This window comes from Rosa chinensis, chromosome 7 (assembly GCF_002994745.2).
Source record: "Rosa chinensis cultivar Old Blush chromosome 7, RchiOBHm-V2, whole genome shotgun sequence".
NCBI lineage: Eukaryota > Viridiplantae > Streptophyta > Magnoliopsida > Rosales > Rosaceae > Rosa > Rosa chinensis.
Window position 1 is genome coordinate 28,745,251 of NC_037094.1, and position 17,287 is coordinate 28,762,537.

The 17,287-nt window shown below is 39.6% G+C and overlaps 4 protein-coding genes across 4 annotated transcripts; 2 read left to right on the plus strand and 2 right to left on the minus strand.

Moving 5' to 3' along the window:
- Nucleotides 1–2,641: 2,641 nt before the first annotated feature.
- On the plus strand, nucleotides 2,642–4,466 carry LOC112179246 (dolichol-phosphate mannose synthase subunit 2). Its single transcript, XM_024317601.2, has 3 exons — nucleotides 2,642–2,818; nucleotides 3,601–3,714; nucleotides 3,806–4,466. Exons 2-3 carry the CDS (start codon nucleotides 3,625–3,627, stop codon nucleotides 3,956–3,958), a joined length of 243 nt encoding a protein of 80 aa, XP_024173369.1. The 5' UTR covers nucleotides 2,642–2,818; nucleotides 3,601–3,624; the 3' UTR covers nucleotides 3,959–4,466.
- Nucleotides 4,467–5,634: 1,168 nt separating this feature from the next.
- LOC112178863 (12-oxophytodienoate reductase 3) lies at nucleotides 5,635–7,955 on the plus strand. The gene is made up of 5 exons (XM_024317114.2): nucleotides 5,635–5,806; nucleotides 6,343–6,483; nucleotides 6,592–6,722; nucleotides 6,819–7,001; nucleotides 7,185–7,955. Exons 1-5 carry the CDS (start codon nucleotides 5,733–5,735, stop codon nucleotides 7,829–7,831), a joined length of 1,176 nt encoding a protein of 391 aa, XP_024172882.1. The 5' UTR covers nucleotides 5,635–5,732; the 3' UTR covers nucleotides 7,832–7,955.
- Nucleotides 7,956–8,311: 356 nt separating this feature from the next.
- LOC112176996 (probable calcium-binding protein CML18) lies at nucleotides 8,312–11,095 on the minus strand. Its single transcript, XM_024315142.2, has 2 exons — nucleotides 9,598–11,095; nucleotides 8,312–8,678 (listed from the first exon to the last, which is right to left on the minus strand). The coding sequence occupies exon 1, from the start codon at nucleotides 10,143–10,145 to the stop codon at nucleotides 9,654–9,656; it is 492 nt and encodes a 163-aa protein (XP_024170910.1). The 5' UTR covers nucleotides 10,146–11,095; the 3' UTR covers nucleotides 8,312–8,678; nucleotides 9,598–9,653.
- A 199-nt stretch (nucleotides 11,096–11,294) lies between these two features.
- On the minus strand, nucleotides 11,295–14,417 carry LOC112176995 (plastoglobulin-1, chloroplastic). The gene is made up of 3 exons (XM_024315141.2): nucleotides 13,824–14,417; nucleotides 11,926–12,121; nucleotides 11,295–11,764 (listed from the first exon to the last, which is right to left on the minus strand). The coding sequence occupies exons 1-3, from the start codon at nucleotides 14,378–14,380 to the stop codon at nucleotides 11,453–11,455; spliced, it is 1,065 nt and encodes a 354-aa protein (XP_024170909.1). The 5' UTR covers nucleotides 14,381–14,417; the 3' UTR covers nucleotides 11,295–11,452.
- Between the last annotated feature and the right edge of the window lie 2,870 nt (nucleotides 14,418–17,287).

The following is a 17,287-nucleotide window of genomic DNA, read 5'->3' on the forward strand; positions in this document are numbered from 1 at the left end:
AGTCAAAGTCAAAAGTCAACTCATAGAGTTGACCAGGGTTGACCGACCTCGTAAAACATGAGGATCGACTCGACTTTGGTCGCTCGGATTGGCGAAAGTTTAGCGGAGCGATAATGACGTTTTCCTTTTTAAGAAAGAAGTTAGTTTCCCAAATTGGTAAACGTTGAAAAAAATAATTAATAGCCTCATTGAAATAAAAATGATTTAGTGTGCGCGATTACTTAAAGTTAATCATAATGTTTACCTGGATAATTACTTACAAACTAAGTAATGGTTCAGGAAATGCGATCGTTAAGGAAGCTTAAGCGGAAAGCATCAGAGTGTGGAGTGTGGAGTACGCCAGCATTTTCCAGGTAGGGTGAGTTGTTCCTTCCTTGTTAGATGCTTTTCGATATATGTGGAATGCTCTAGTATAATATTATGTTGCCTGCAACTATGTTTTTGGTTGTTCATTAGTCGATGCCTCGTGATACCTATGTTTTCATAACTGATAATTGTTGATTGCGAAAACTGAGGCTAGACTTGCATGTTGAGATACTGTACCCTTTTGTATGTTTGTGTATGTGACATGAAAGTGAATGGGACCTAGATGCGTAGATTCCTAGGGATCCAACGGTGTCGATAACCGTGAACCTCCGGAGGGGGCTATGCTCCTATGTTTGTCGAGGAAATGTGAGTACAGACAGTGAACCAGTCATAGGAGACTCATGGCCAGGAAATGGACACTTTCGCTACTTGTAGTCACAAAGACTATAGAGTAGTTGGCTGGTTCTCGAAGGATGACGAACCAGGTCGGTCACCCATTTATTTTAGTTTAGCCGGCAGGTAAGTATCTCGGAGCTCCAAGTTGTATGAAGCATGCTGCATATGATTTCCTGAAATGAAACAACTGTGATTGTTTTTGTTTGCATTTGTTTTACTTGATTTTACAAATGCGCGCAACCTATATTCTAGTAGCTATGTTTTACCTATTAGTTTTCAAACCTAACTAAGGTTGGGGCGGCCCCTATTGGGCTAGCGAGGACGAAATGCTCACCCCTACATTTTAGGTTATAACGAGATCATTCCGGACGGTTTGGATTAGAAGTGGGTCGTTGGCTGAGTTCGTGTGTTGCTGTTCCTGTTGCTTGAAGTTCTTCCCTTTGGTACTCCATTAATTTACTCGTTTTTCTTTCCATGTTGAACTCTGTGAGGTCCGCCTACCTGGGAGCGCACCTCACTCTTTGTTTTACTGTAGTTGTTGAACTCCTTTTACTTCGGTTATGATGTAAGCCCTAAAGCGTCACAATGCACTTTCCCACTTTAATTTTAAGCATTTCCAGACTTGTTAATTTGAATGTTGGGTTTTTGATTTAAAGTCCTTTCCTAAAAGTTTTTCTTGGTCTCTTATTTTCTAAAAATTACATTTTCAAAAAGGCCTTGTAGTATTAAGTTGGTAGGTCTACGGTACGTCTACGATGTATCGAGCTCTTATTGGCTTAATATTACGGCGCTGTGGTATATCCATTCGGGTCGCCACACTGGCGAGTCTAATCTGTCTACAGATGCCAAGGCTAGCTTGCGGGGCTCCTGCGAGGGCTGTGCGCAGGGGAGCCGATGGTGAGGTTGCAGGTGCCTGGCGAGGCTAACGTGTGCGAGGGCTGTCAACGAGGGTGTGCGAGGTGTGCAGGGCTTGCTGTGCTGGGTTGCCAAGGCAAGGCTAGAAGCTGTCGAGGCGAGGCTATCAATATGTCGAAGCCAGGCTAACGATGGAGGAAGAAAGGCGTTAACAAGGCTAAAGCAATGTGTAGAGGCGCACCGAGCTGTGCGCTGGTGAGGCTATCCTTATAAGGCTAACCCAGCCGGTTTAGTGGATTCCGATGGCTGGCTCGGCGGTTTTCCAGCTGGTTTCGGTGATTCTGCCACTGATTTTGGGCTCCTGAGATCAAGGGCTTCAAGGTGTGCAACAGAGGTAGCTAGGGTTTGAAGGCTATGATTTTAGGGTTTCAGGGTTAAGACTTCGTGCTAATAATATGTTTTAAGAAAACTGAAATTGGGAGAGAATTGAGTCGTGTTTTCATTGATAATAGGGACCTCTTTATATAGAGGATTACAAGTATAGAATCAGAGTTGTACATGGAAACATAATCGTACAATGATTAGATATTTACGAATATCTCTAACATAAACCCTATTTCACTTGCATAAATAACCTAGAGTTTGGGTCAGACACATATTCTGGATTTACTTGAACAGCGGTAATATTTTTATAAATATTAATATGTACAAGAGAAAAAGAGAAAAATATTGATATTTTTCTCTTATTTTGGTGACTTTATAGGAGATAAAAATTTAGGTGGCCTAACAAAATATATATATATATATATATATACTATTATTTTTTTAATAAATATTTATATATACTATTATTAAAATAAGAGAGCTTGCTCTCTAACACTGAATTTTTTTTACCAATTTAACCTTTATATATTAAAAAACTATGAAGTATAATTAATCAATAGAGATAATATAGTAAATTTTAAAATAAAATAAATAAAAAAATAGAAAATGTGGTAGTTCACTACCTTTAACTTGTGAGTGAGTGCTGTTAGTATATATAAAAAAAAAAAAAAGGTGAAAAAAAAAACACCCGGGTTATAAACGAAGAATTCAACTTTAATTTGGTTCTAGTTTTTGTTGCCGAGAGCGTTGAAGGTTTGCAATTGCAGAGTCTCTCTCTTCTGATCCTACACCAACGCATCATAATCTTCGTCCTCCCTACCTTACTCTTGGGCTGCGATCGCCGTTGGGATTCAAACAACGATTACTATTGTCTCTGGTAAGTAATTAGATTTGGTTCTGATGATTAGTGGATTGAAATTTCAATTTCCAAATTCATAGTCTTAGCCCAATGTGATCAATTCGCTCACTTTTAATGAGTCTATGACTGAAGAAGAGAAATGGGTTTTGTTCAGATGCTGTTTTACTATTCTTTTTCATGTTACAATTCATTGTTTGGACCATTCCTTTCAATTTTAGGTGATTTAAGGATGATTTGGTTGCTTAGAATTGGAACTGTAGGGATTTCCATTACTGTTCAGTTGAATTGCTACTGTTTATGCTGAAAGTTAAGCGTGTATAGTTGCATTTTCAAGAGAATAAGACTGAGGATTTATGCTTTATGAAGCAAGTGAATTGTGATGAAAGGCCGGTGATGTTCTCTATGATGGTGATTGCAACGTTGAACTAGGTGTTTGATTATTGAACTCTTGCCAAAGACTAAATGGTGTTTGGTATTGATGGTGATGGTGGTGGTGGGTGGCTTTGTTCAGAGTCTGTTCTTCTTTCTTTTGGGATACATTTTAGTTTTATAGAACAATCTTTGTCATAAACCAATCCATTCAAATTATGTCTATACCGAATTTGAATTACTTAAGGACGGCATGGACTATGTTGTTAATTTGAAAATGCTATTGCTTATGGTGAATGTACGGAGCACTGTCTTAGTTTAGGTTGAATTTCGAGTTGGTTGTCATGCATGTTGTTGGCAGTTGTAATTGTTTGTTGAAAGTGTTTCTACTTCATGCAAAGATGTTGATTTTCGTCATGGTGTAATTGCAGGTAGCAGAAGCCATAAAGATTACAATGGAATGGGCGGACAAGGCTGTTGGATTTCTATTGTCTTATATCAGTTTATCTATATTCACTTATTACACCTTTTGGGTCATTATTCTGGTGAGTTAGCATATTTGGCTTTCTTCTCACTTCTTCAAATGCCTTTCACTTTATGAACCTGCTGTTGACACTGACGCATCTTTGTTTGCAGCCATTTGTGAACAGTGATCACTTTATCCACCGGTATTTTTTACCCCAAGAATATGCCATCTTAATCCCTGTATTTGCTGGCATGGTGCTTCTTTGCTTTCTCTCCTTATTTATTGGGTATGTGATGCTCAAATCCAAAAAGAAGAAAGCTTGATGCATATATTTGCAGTTTTGATTCTCTGGAGATGAATTGGAGCACTACTTTTTGTAGGGATTTAGTTCCGAAATGGACAGTCTTACATGTTGTTCAGATAATCTGTATTTCACTTTCATAGCCTCTTCTTTGTGGTTTCTAATTTGAAGGATATATCCATGACATTAATATATGTGGTGTGTTTAGAGATGGAATGGTCCAAGCATGTGCCTCATCTCTTAGAGGCTAGTCTGTTTTCAAATATGATTTATGTAAGTTAGTATTGTTTGTGACCAATGTAAACCATGAAGTCAGAGTAACATGATACCCAGACAAGTTGGTACAAAAAGCATTTCTGCAGGTGCATTTTCAAACTTGTTTCAATTTGAAAAACAAGCGAGTCAAATGATCAATTGTTGCAATAGATTCATGCATCTCAGACAGGTGTGCAGAGTATTTGCCTTTCCATAGAAGGCAATCTCGGACTTGTAATAAAACTATACCATTGTTGAAACATTGTTCTGATATCTTGTTCCTGCTGTTGGAAAAGGCAATGCAATATTGCTGCAAATTTTCGTATATTTTGGCCATCATTTTCCGATTTTAACTCATTGTCACTCATCAAATGAAAGAAGTGATTTATTACTAGTTCCATCATTTGCACTTCTAATTTAGCAAAAGAAGTGTCCATAAAGTTTCCATTCTTCTGTAATCCTTACTCAGCAAACATAGCAAGACATGATCTCTAACTTTCAGTTTTACTTGTTCATGGTCAACACATGCTAAGATAGTGCACACAATACTGAACTTGCAGTTATTGATGGTAAACGCTGTTTGCAAATTGCAAGAATGTTAGATTTGGTATTATAGCTGCAAAAACTTGTGAAGCATTTGCCCGTGGACTGTTGAAATGATTTTGTACATACTTTGCTCTGCATCTCGGCCAACGACTTTTGCAGTACTCTGGACTTGCTGGCAGAGCTCCAGATAGAACTGAGTGATGCACGCATCATAGTGAAGTTTGTTGAAGATGTGGGTCGCCTCGTCGGGATCCAACCAGTTTTGAATGATTCCATTTTGGCAGAGTATATGAATGTCCTTGGTAGTGCTGATGAGGCAATCTAAGTATGACATATGAAGTGATGCTAGGGTCGCAGCCTCGCAGGAATGCAAACACTGTTCAAAGCTGATCAAGTTTCGAGAGATGGTTTTCGTTCATTAGGGAATAATCAACGGTATTTCTAGTACCCCGCCATTGAACTTGATATCCAATATGTCCTTAGATGTGCCACCCTTCTTGAACTATACATGGTATTGGTTCCCACTAGTTGGATAAGCCTGAAGCGGTGAAGCCCACTTAGGACCGCCATGCACTTGGTTTGATCGAACCCAAGGATTGGGCCAGGATACAACCAAGACCAATTCAACTCGCCTCCATGTCAAAACACATGGGTCAAACTCAAACACGTCTTGTCTTTGCATTTGAATTTTGGAAACATCGTACGGCCAGGTTCATTCCATAGCAAATTTAAAAAACACTCCGACGCGAATAACATTCCCAATTGTTTATTGTGACCCGCCTCTATAGTCACCGGCCGCAACTGTTAGAAGTTACCAGAAAGACCAATTGAAGACTGAAGAGTCATCGCTGACGCTTTAGAGTGCCACTGTACGTCTTCCTATATAAAGTTATGAACCTCATTTCTTTCTACAACTTCAGTTCAGTTATTGTTCATAGCTTTATTCATCTGAGATTCGATCTATACCTCAAATAGCAGAAGAAAATATATAAGAAATGGGGGATTTTTCATCAGAAGGACTCACCCTGTTCTCTCCTTACAAGATGGGCAGGCTCAATCTCTCTCACAGGTCAGTCCAGTCTCAACTCCCTGTGTTCGCAGTTGCATTAATGGTTTTGGTGCTTTCTCATTTACTTGGGGAGAGAAATTAGACAGTAGTTCAGGATTACCACGTTCCGTGATCCTTGAAAATATTATTGGTTCATGGGGCCTTGCTTATGAAGATCGATCCTTTTTTTTTTCTTTTCTCTCTGCATGCACGTGTGGCGTGTTTCCACAAACATGTGGAAATATACAACAATAATTACTCGTAAATTTTAAGTTGTCTGATTGATACAGGATAATAACAAAAGGGTATCCGTTCCGTTTTATGAGTAGTATCATGAATCGGACAACATATTATTGTAAAAAACTTGTTACCAAATAGAACACAGTGTTTCGTCGGTGGCCATTTTGATACATAATTTCGTAAAAACTGAACATAAATGTAATGTGTGCGCGTGATCTCTTTCTCAAAGAGAATTAAGTACTACAGGCAAGATTGAGGGAATTTACTCTCTAATTTTCAGTCTGAATGTTTAGATGGCTTTATTCTTACGTTTACAGGGTGGTGCTTGCGCCATTGACAAGGTGTCGAGCTCCTAACGAAATTCCACAGCCAGCGATGATCGAGTATTATTCTCAGAGGTCAACCCCCGGCGGCCTTCTTATTACTGAAGCCACTTCGCTCTCCGACACGAGTGCTGGGTATGTTGTCGTGTACTCGTGGAAGAACCTCGAACTATAAGTTCCTTTATTTCAAATGTATTGGTTAGAAGAAGTGGTTTCTTAGTTTGTTACGGTCGAATTAAGCAGGTTTCCACGTGTTCCTGGGATTTACACAGATGAACAGGTTAAGAAATGGACGAAAGTGGTCGACGCTGTTCACGCCAAAGGTGCCATTATTTTCTGTCAACTTTTGCATGCAGGTCGTGCTTCTCATCAAGGTAACTTGTTACATACATATAAATGGCAGAGCTTCATTGCATTCTTCAGCAGTAAAATGATCTTTTTCTTACTACTTGTGTCGATTAATGTTCTAGTTTACCAACCTAGTGGGAGTTCGCCAATTTCTTCAACCAACAATCCCATTTCAAATAGATGGAAAATTCTGTTGCCAGATGGGTCTCAAGAGACTTATGCTCAGCCTCGACGCCTCGAAACCCATGAAATACCTCAGATTGTTGAGCAGTATCGCCACGCTGCCTTAAATGCTATTCGAGCAGGTCAGTTTTGTATTCCTCGCATAATTGGTTCATTTCCATAATACGTAATACTGTCACACTCCTAATTTGACAGTTGGATAACGTAATACATCTAAGATGAGAGCGTTACGTCTTCATTGCACATACTAGTAGCTAGCTAGCTAGCTTTGACTCTTATCATCTATCTTATATGGTGTGTTTTAGGTTTTGATGGAATTGAGATCCATGCGGCACACGGCTACCTCATTGATCAATTCCTAAAAGATGGGATCAACGATCGAACTGATGAATATGGCGGGTCGCTTGCAGACCGTTGCAAATTCTTGACTCAGATTGTTCAAGCAGTAGTTGAAGCCATTGGAGCTAATAGAGTTGCCGTCAGAATCTCACCAGCTATTGATTTCAATGATGCTACGGACTCCGACCCGATTGGCCTAGGCCTTGCAGTGATTGACAAGCTCAATCAGCTTCAATACAACGTAGGCTCAAAGCTCGCTTATCTCCATGTAACTCAGCCTCGTTTCTTTGCTCAATACAACGGAGGCTTGGCCGAGTCTGATCAAGACACAGATGCTCAATTCATGATGAGGACTTTGCGACAAGCTTATCAAGGTACATTCATGGCTAGTGGAGGGTTTACGAGAGAACTAGGAATGGAAACCGTGGCTTCCGGTGATGCTGATTTAGTGTCATATGGCCGGAATTTCATCTCAAACCCTGACTTGGTGTTGAGGTTTAAGCTGAATGCTCCCTTGAACAAGTATATTAGGGAGACTTTCTACACCGATGACCCGGTAGTTGGGTACACAGACTACCCTTTTCTGGACAAAGAAAGTGTGAAAGAGGATTAGCTCTCCCCATTTTTATTTTGATGTTTGAAATTGTTCTTGTTCGTTTGGTTGAATAAGTCCTTATTGTGATGGAATACAATGTAAAAACAAATTGAATAATGTTATATGAACCACTTTTTGGGCAGCACGTGCATCTTATTTATGTGATAGCTGATGTGGTAAATGCATGTTATTTAATGAATTTCTTTGATTGATTGGGCTTTGAACTACATCAGTCGTCACATAAAGTGGAATGCAAGCGATTATCAAAAAGATGATTTATCCAGCATTACTCAAATTAATGCGAGTTTCGCCTCCTCTCATATGAACATCAAATACCTCCATATGAAAGGTGAGATAGTTTGGAACTCGCTTAACTTGTCAAAGTCTAGCAAAAAGATTTGGAGACTACATAACGTCTTGAGCTACTTATTAACTTGCTTATCGACATGAAACAAATATTTCACATCTCCATTTGAATTAATTCTCTGAACTTGTAGGTAAGGAAATGTACGTGGATAGACTATAATCTCAACTTCACAACATAACCATTGTTCTCCAAAATGCCCAAGAAATCAGACAAACTGAAAACTTCACAGCCTAACTAGGAATATTTAAAGCACATCTTAATCTATTCAACATGAAGGAAATTCCAACAAACTTTCTGATTGACTACCGAGAACCGAATGTTCTATTTAAGATTTTGAGAAGGATAAAATGCCACATTTATCATAAACAACGAGATTTTGAAACAAAAAGAAATCCCTGCATAAGCAAGTACTTGTAGCGCAGTTGAATGGAATTGCTGGAAGCCTGGAATAGAGAACAATCTTGTGGTGACTCATATATTCTAGGAGACTTGTCTAACCTGCAACAAAGGAGTGAATTGGCTTTGAGAGTTTCATTAAATGGCAGTTGTATACTGAATGCAAAGTGGAAAGCACACTCGACCATTGACTACTAAGTACTAACATAGATGAATATATATGGAAAACAAACTCTTTTGGTTAAGCCTAACATCAACAGCAGTACATGGAAAGTCATTCCACTCTTAAAACTACTTCATTGATTGGATGCATTCGGTATCACTGAAGACACTTAAGAATTCATCATTAAGAAAAAGCTAGCAGGACTGAGACAGGGTTTGAAAAATAGTTAACCAAATAGTTCATCATTCTGTCCTAGTCCAGGGCCTCTCTTTCTGTAAGATTAAAAAGCCTCAACTCATCAGCTTCTTATTCACTAAAAGGAGTGTGTAATTGAACTGCTCGATGTCAATCACCTTGACTCACCTTTTTTAAAAACCGATTATCTGCATACCACATCTAAGAGATCAAATCTTGATTCTATGCCGTAGTCATGTTGACAGTTACTTTTCTGGCGTTTATTTGATCCTTTACCAATGAAATGGGTATAGATTTTGGATTAGGGATCATTAGAGCTAAAGCAATGATGTTCTATTTATCACTTTTAGGATGATACCAGTTCTCCCAAGAGCCATATAGAAACAAACCTCTTTTAACCTAAACCACCTTAATATTCTATATCATTGGTATCTTGTCAATAGGATTAAAATTAAGATTCATATATAGCTATGAGTTCCTACTCTTCCTATAAGTCTTCATTAGAAAAGAACATGCATATATGCTCTCAAATCAATTATGACCCCCTTAATTACATCGTTTCAGAATACTAAAAACACCCGAAAATACTGAGACATTCCAACAATCAATGCATACAATACAATCAAACAACAAAGTGCACAAAGAGAATTTAATTAGTCATACCTGAAACCAAAGAAAAATGAATAACAGCTCCCAAACAAGCCTTGATGATCAATTAGTCAAGCCCAAGAATTATCAAAAGCAGCAGAAGTGATAGCGTGAGCAAACTCCTGAAAATTGATCCTCCCATCACCGTCAGTATCTGCCTCCCTGATCATCCCCGTGAGCTCCTCTGCCGTGAGCGCATGCCCCAATTTGGCCATGGAGTGAGCCAACTCCGCCGCGGTAATATACCCGTTGCCATCCCTATCAAACATCCTGAACAGCTGCCTCAGCTGGTCCTCCGTGTAGGGGGACTTAGCCGAGAGCAGCTCCGGCGCCACCAGCGCCACGAACTCCGAGAACTCCACCAGGCCATTGCTGTTAGTGTCTGCCTTTTGGATCAAGGAATCCAGCTGCTCCGGTCCCGGCTTCAGCCCAAGTGAACGTAACAGCGAGCCCAGCTCCAGCTGGGTCAGGCTGCCGTCGTTGTTCCGGTCAAACGACCGGAATATCTCGCGGAGTTCGGCGATTTGGTCGTCGTCTAGCTTCACTGGCTGTTTGTTGCTCATCACCAACAATAATATTATTCCAACCAAGCTATAATAGATCAAACACTAACCGAGTTTACCAGACAATTGCTGAATGAAAATGAGAATTTCAATTCTGGGCTGTTGTTTCGGTCGATCATAGAATCTCTGTACTAGTTGTTGATCATGGGATTGGATCAGAGATGAAGAAAGCTATCTGTTTTTGCTGGTTGAATCAATCAAAACCTCTTTGTTTCTCACTGCTATGATCTGTGACTAGGGTATACGTGTGATTGGATCCATCTTTTGAGGCAGTACTACTTCCTCGTCTTCAGGTGGATCCTCGATCCGAATCAAATGCAGATATACGTATGAAAACAAAGGGCATGGAACGAAAGCGAAACAGAGAGTTGGTTATACTTTTATGCTTGTTTTTTCTTTTTTGTTGTATATTATTCTATAAGGCTTCGGCGGTGGATTTGATGGACCGATGGACTGATGGAGACTCGACCACGATTGATGGCTATGTTTTTGTTTTGTTTATTGATTCTTCTGGCGAATGACCTGCGGTGAAAGAGGCGGGAATTACGTGACAATTGGCGCGAGCACGTCTTTTTGCTTTTCCGTCAACGGCTTTTTAAAGAAGTCTAGGATTGTCTGCATTGCGGTTCTTTCAACAATGCTGCACTTGACATCTCTTGGCCAATGGGACTCGCACACGTATTGAAATCGAACTTGTGTTGCTTCGGTGGCATGTCGATGCGGTAGGTTTTCGGTTGAAACTGTTGGGGCTAGAGGGTATTAGATCATTGTCGGGAGCGGGACATTCTCTTAAAGAGACTGAAGAATAGGGACGATGGTACTTTAATAATTGGGTTAGCTTATAGATTTTTTTTTGGGTACATACAGTCCCCAGAAAAGAAAGTATAACAAACTATTTTGGTCAATGGACATGCATGTGGTTTCAATTTTGGCAAGTTTATGCTCAACTTGCTAGATGTTTCGATTCAAATCTAACCTTGATTCGAAAAAGATGTGTGTCGGTGTTTCACTGATAAACAAAGTCGATGAGCCTAGCATTTTCCCATGAAAAGCTACCCACTAAGTCTTTGAAGCTCAAAGGCATGTATGTAGAGGATCTTATAGTTATGAAACATTCGAGTTCTTCCTTATTGGGGGTTTTACTCTAGGTGACTGCAATGTCGGATACAACTTTGATATATCTGAAAACAATTTTAATATACAAGATGATACAAATACTATCATTTTCTTTTCATACAAATAAAATGGAGTAAGGGACTATATGTATATATATGCCTTGAATCAAAGACAGAACTGAATGTACCCGGTTACTGATCAAGGAGAGGACTCCCTTCTTTTGCAAGAACAAAGAGACCACCATCCCCCCTTGAGATTCGGAGATCACCATCAAGGTACGTAGTAAGAAGCCAAGACTGGGTCCGCTCACCTGGAATGGGAACCTTAAGTGATTGCTGACCAGAGATGGTTCTTGAGATACTCGCAACAACCTCCTGCAGAGGACTGAGAGTTTGCTGGATAGGTGACAAATTGATTCTCTGCCCAAATATTTCCACATCTTGTGGGAGATCAATGCTTGACTTTATGTCTGGTGGCTGAAAGGTGCCTTCCTTGAATTGAACCTGAATATTTTGATAGTAAACTATTAGGTTTCTAGTGCTCATTCACCAGATGCAATAACTTGCTCAAGTTGTTTTCTATTTGTCTATTCAAGTAAAGTACCAATCAACTCCTGTGCTAGTACGGACACTTTCCTGTACTCTGATATCAGTACAAGTTATACCTGGATTCTTGAAGGACTTCTGACTTCAAAGCTAGCAGATGCACTGAAAGAGAAAGTGGCAAAAGGGCCGGACAATGTGATGGTGTTCAGAATTGTCTGACTGCTGGTATCAATTGATTGGTTAATTTTATCAACTTTCAACAAAGATGTGCTACCTGCTGCCAGAAGTGGCAACAGCTCAGAAGATGCAGTGTACCTGATTTATTCAAATAAAAACAAATGATAATATCAGGATAGTTTAATCCACTTTTCAATTATCAAACTGTTTCAAGACATCAAAGACGAGCAAATAGAGAACAAATGCTTCTATCAATTGTAATGAATTGTCTGAGATACATCACATTGATTTCAGCTTCAAAGTGGCACTAGAATTTTTTCTGCTATGCTACCAGTACCAATACCCATCTGCTATTTGGATATAGCCACTAGATGGACAACATAACATCATTGACCTCAACTTCAGATACACACATAGCAGTTTGACCATCCAGAGCCAAAAAAAAAAATGTATAATATAAAAAGTCTTATACATGACCAACTATGATGTAACTGGAATAAAAATGGCAACATATGTAGAAAGTTGATGTTAAAACTTGAAGTAAAATTTATTTTGCCACAGTGGAGACAAAAACTATCAAAATCTAGAAAATGTAACTTCTATACATATGATACCCCACCATAAAGAAGCAATACACATATGTTGAGTAACTCTATTACGTAACAGCTTTCACATCAAACAAAAGGCTACTTAATAGAAGCCAAGTACACAATAGAAAAGCTTCTTCAAGCAAAAACTATTACCTACAGCTTCAACAGAGCAATGGGAATAATAAAACTTAGATGGATCCTCCTCCATTCCAATAAAATCAATGCAGTGACTTGAAGCACAACCATTACACAATATTTGCACAAGGGAAAATAACAAAAATCATGGAGAAGCCAAGATTGAAACTTTTGACAACTAATACTTCCTAGCTTTTCACTTCTTTTTTTTTCTAGCAAATTATGGTTATCACAAGAAAGTCATATTGTTACTAAGATAATTCCAGTACCTCATGAAGTTTACCATATGGAGCTGAATAGAAATGCAAAAGAACATTTGCATATATACTATTTTCATCTTCTTTCTTAATTCTTGTGTTTTACCTCTCTTCATATAATGAGTCTCTTCACTCAAAGGTAATATTATGCAATGTGCACTGTTCTAGATGAAAAGATAGAGAATCCATCAAGTGTTTAATCTCAAAGAGGAAAATCTTAGAAGAAACCAGATAGTCACAAACTAACAGATCAGAAATTCCCCAAGTTGGAAAACTACAAGTTACTCACTATTATTTCAATTCCAATTTCCAACCCAATTCTCGGAACTATGAAACTTTGTGATTAAAAAAAAAGAAAAAAGAAAAAAAAAAGGATTGTTTACTGTAATATAATCAAATGTGCGCAGATTCTCAATCTTAAGCTTCAAGTGTGTAAAACATTTAGATAAAACTAATGAATGATATGATCAGCATACAAATCTATACCTAATTGATCCAAAATCTAACTTCAAACAGATTCCGATAACTGAAGCCTGATTCAGATTTTTCACTAAAACATTTAAATTTGGATTAAACAGCTATCTTTCGGTCTTCTATTCCAAATACCAACAACCCAACTCTTCCACTTCATTTGGCCAATCCAATCTCAACTCGAAAAAGCAATCTATGCCCCCTAAGTCCTCCCAACATTTCTCGTACACTCTCATTTTCCGCATCCATTTTCCCCTCTAAATAGTCAAATGCAGATTGGCCAAACATATTCAAGAGAATCATTACAATGTCTTCAACAAGTATCTGCATTTAGAGTTATAGTGTGCATCTTGCTAAGCGAAAACTCAGACATGAAATTGAACTTACAGTAAAACCCAGTTGCCATCAAGTAGCCCCGGGTTCTCCGTCGGCGCCGGAGTGGGATTCGCCGCCTCCAACTGGTTAACCAACTCCACCACTTCCGCTCTCACCTCCGACCCGGCCCGAAAGCCCAATTCAGTCCCATAGAACGTATCTACCAAGCACCTCTTCAGCTCAGTAAGCTTAGAATCGACCTCCTCCACCTCTTCCGTGCTCTCAGCCTCAGCTTTGGCCGGAGTTCCATTCCCGATTTCCACGGCCTCATCAGCTCCTCCCCACTCGTCCTCGTTCACCGGAGGGTCCGATTCGGAGATTGTCGACTCGGGCTCCGGCTCCGGCTCGGCCACCTCGCCCCACTCGTCGGTGATTTTGGCCGCCGGACGGTCGCCGTCGGTGGGGGTGTCGTCGGAGAGAGAGGAGCGGGGGCGGAAGGAGGAGAGCTTGGGGTTAGGGTTTGGGGAGGAGAGAGAGAGTAGTGAGAGGGATTGGGGTTTTGGGGTTGGAAATGTGAGGGGTTTGGAGAGGAGAGAAGAGTGTGAGGTGAAGACGAGATTGAGAGCCATTTCCTCTGCTTCAAAGTGTTTTTGCGGTACATTTTGTTTGTTTATACTCGCTTTGCTTGGGCCACTTTTATGTGATATTATCGTTTAATTTTTTTTCAAAACGAAAGAAATTCTCACTTTGCAATTTGCGGTACATTTCTATTACACACTTTTTTATGAGTAAGTTGATTAGTGAGTAACAAATTCTCACTTTGCAATTTAATAGTTTGAATGCTCATATTTTAAGAGCAACATTTAAGAATTATCTCTCTACGATTTTAATATATGTATTTGCCGCTATATTTAGGCATCATTTGGTTCACAGAAAGCAAACATAAGGAAAAAAAAAGTTGTTCCTTTATTTCTTGCGTTTGAGTTGCAAAAAGAAAGGAAATACTTTCTTGAAGCAAAGGAAAATATTATTGTGGGTGGGGGAATGGTTCTTTCCATACTCCAATGGAATTACTTTCCCCCTTCATTTCCTTGTATTTATTACTCACTACAAATTATTTTATTGCATTAATTACAAACTTTTCTCATGTCACCAAACATCGGAATGGAAAGTTCTTCAAAAATTTCATTTCCCTTCAAATGGGAAAGACAAAGGAATTACTTTCCTTTCTATGAACCAAACGAGGCCTTGAGGTTCTTATTCTGTAGTTTTATTTTTGTCATGATTCTACTCTCTTTTTTATTACAGCTACTAGAGCTCTTCCCTCATCATCCTTGTCATAATTTCAAGGGTTGCTTTAACCTTGTTTTGGTGATGGATATGTATGGCACAGATCTTGGTCACAAGTCACAACAAGGGCTATGAAAAGAACCCGGGCTATGTAAAAAGTTACTGATGCTATGTCGACTATGCTTACACGCAGAAAATACGTCGACTAGAGGGTAATCGTCAATCAATGTAACTAGTAATATGACCGACATTGCCTATTCCACTCAATAAAATATGTCGAATAGAGAGGGCAATCTTCTACCTAAATAGTTGAAAGACCAATTCCAAAACTTAGCAAAAATGAGGGTCTATAGTAAGTCTCAAAGATCCCAAATACAAACCCAAACAACAGTTGGCGCCCAACTTCAGCAAACCACAAAGGCCCAGGCCCACTCCTTTGGGCACCCAAAATCACTCTAGGCACCCAGACAGGAGATGAGCTCGACCACTACCACTAACGCGGGCGAAGACCCATCCCAGCCCCATCAGCTCAGCGCTAGATGCCGTCATCTAAGCCAGACTTTCGCCTCACCATCCCATACCAAAGGTTGATCGCCGCATCGTTGATGCCTGCAGACTGCCACACCACCGCTACTCTCTGGAAAGAATGCACACTCCCGCCAAACTAAACTGCATCCCCATCTTTAAGACGAGCTAGTCGTGGCCTTGCCGATCCACCACCACTCTCCTCCTCCAGCAAGTCTCCTAGAGCCGCGTGAGTTAACAAACCTCATACTTTCTAATCTGTTGCATTGCCCTGCACACCATCGGACCCCTTGCCTTTCAACCACCTATGGTTGGGCCTCAACTGCTCAACCAAAGTTCTATTCTGACCGCGCATCGACGACGGTTGCAGTCCTTGACTAGAACCCGATCGTAATCCACAAATTTCGATCGCTTGACCAATCAGCAACCCCTGTCACATGGCAGCTCTAGACAAAGAGTACGTTCTATCTGATCCCAGTGATGGTATCGGAACTGAACTCCATTGAGGATGAGGGACAATTCATGAGTAGACAGTTCAAAGGCGGCAAACTCCCATCCCTAGCAAAGCAGCTCTATTAGGCTTCACCATAAATATTATTGTTAAATAGATGGTCTCCAGCAAATAGGGCCAAATTTTAGCCATTTTCAATATTTCATTATTTATTTTTTTTTTCTAAATTTATGAACTTATCTTAAATCAAGATTTTTTTTTTAGACATAAATGTTTTTTTTTTAAGGTGTAAATTTTGGATAATATAAAGTTGTGAAAAAAATAAAATAGAGTAGAGAGACGGTAGCTAGCTAGTGGAAGTGGCCTTTAAATATAATTTTAGTTGTATAATTATCCATCACTTACTATCCACACTAACCTTTAAGGACAAATTTGAATATAGGCCAGCGACAGTGTTGATATCTAAAAGTCCAGCGGTAGCTGGACCCTAGCTAACGCTGATCCGGTGAGCGGATCGGTACTTGTGTTGTTCTCGAAGTTCCCGTTACCTGTCAAGTGAAATACAATGGGCGTCAGAGGGAGACCGTGGCATATTTTATCTGCCACGTGGCATAATCTTATCTGATGATATCATTTCAAACCATCCATAAATATGAAGTCATGTCATTGTCACCCTCATCTCTCACAAATTCATAAACACTTCTCATATCCAAATCCTACAAATCTTCATATTCCTTTTCTTTTGATTTTGTCAAACCATTTCTGCAATGAATCGTTTGCCAAAATGGTTGATGAAAGATCAAGAAGAGGCCGTCATGAGAAACTTTCGAAGATCCATGACGATGTCTGCCGCTGCCTTGTAAATCCAAACTCTGGAAGATGAGGAATCACAATGTGATGGTTCTTCGAAAGGTCGTAAGTACCGCCAAAACTTGAGAGCTTATGGATCAAGAACTCAAAACTCAATACTTCACGGATCGATGCAGGTATGAACCAAATATATTTCGTAGGTCATATATAATGCAACCTTGGGTCTTTGACAGGATGATCCGTGACGTGGCTAACTATGACTCATATTTTGTTCAAATAAGAGATGTTACTGGGTGAGTTATTGGCTTATCCACTAAACAAAAGCTGATATGCGCTATGAGGATGCTCGCCTATGGCATTACAGCTGACTTTTGCGATGATTATCTAGATATAGTGGAATCCACTAGCATTGAGATTTTAGAGCACTTCATGAGAGCAATTTGAAATGTGTACCATGAGA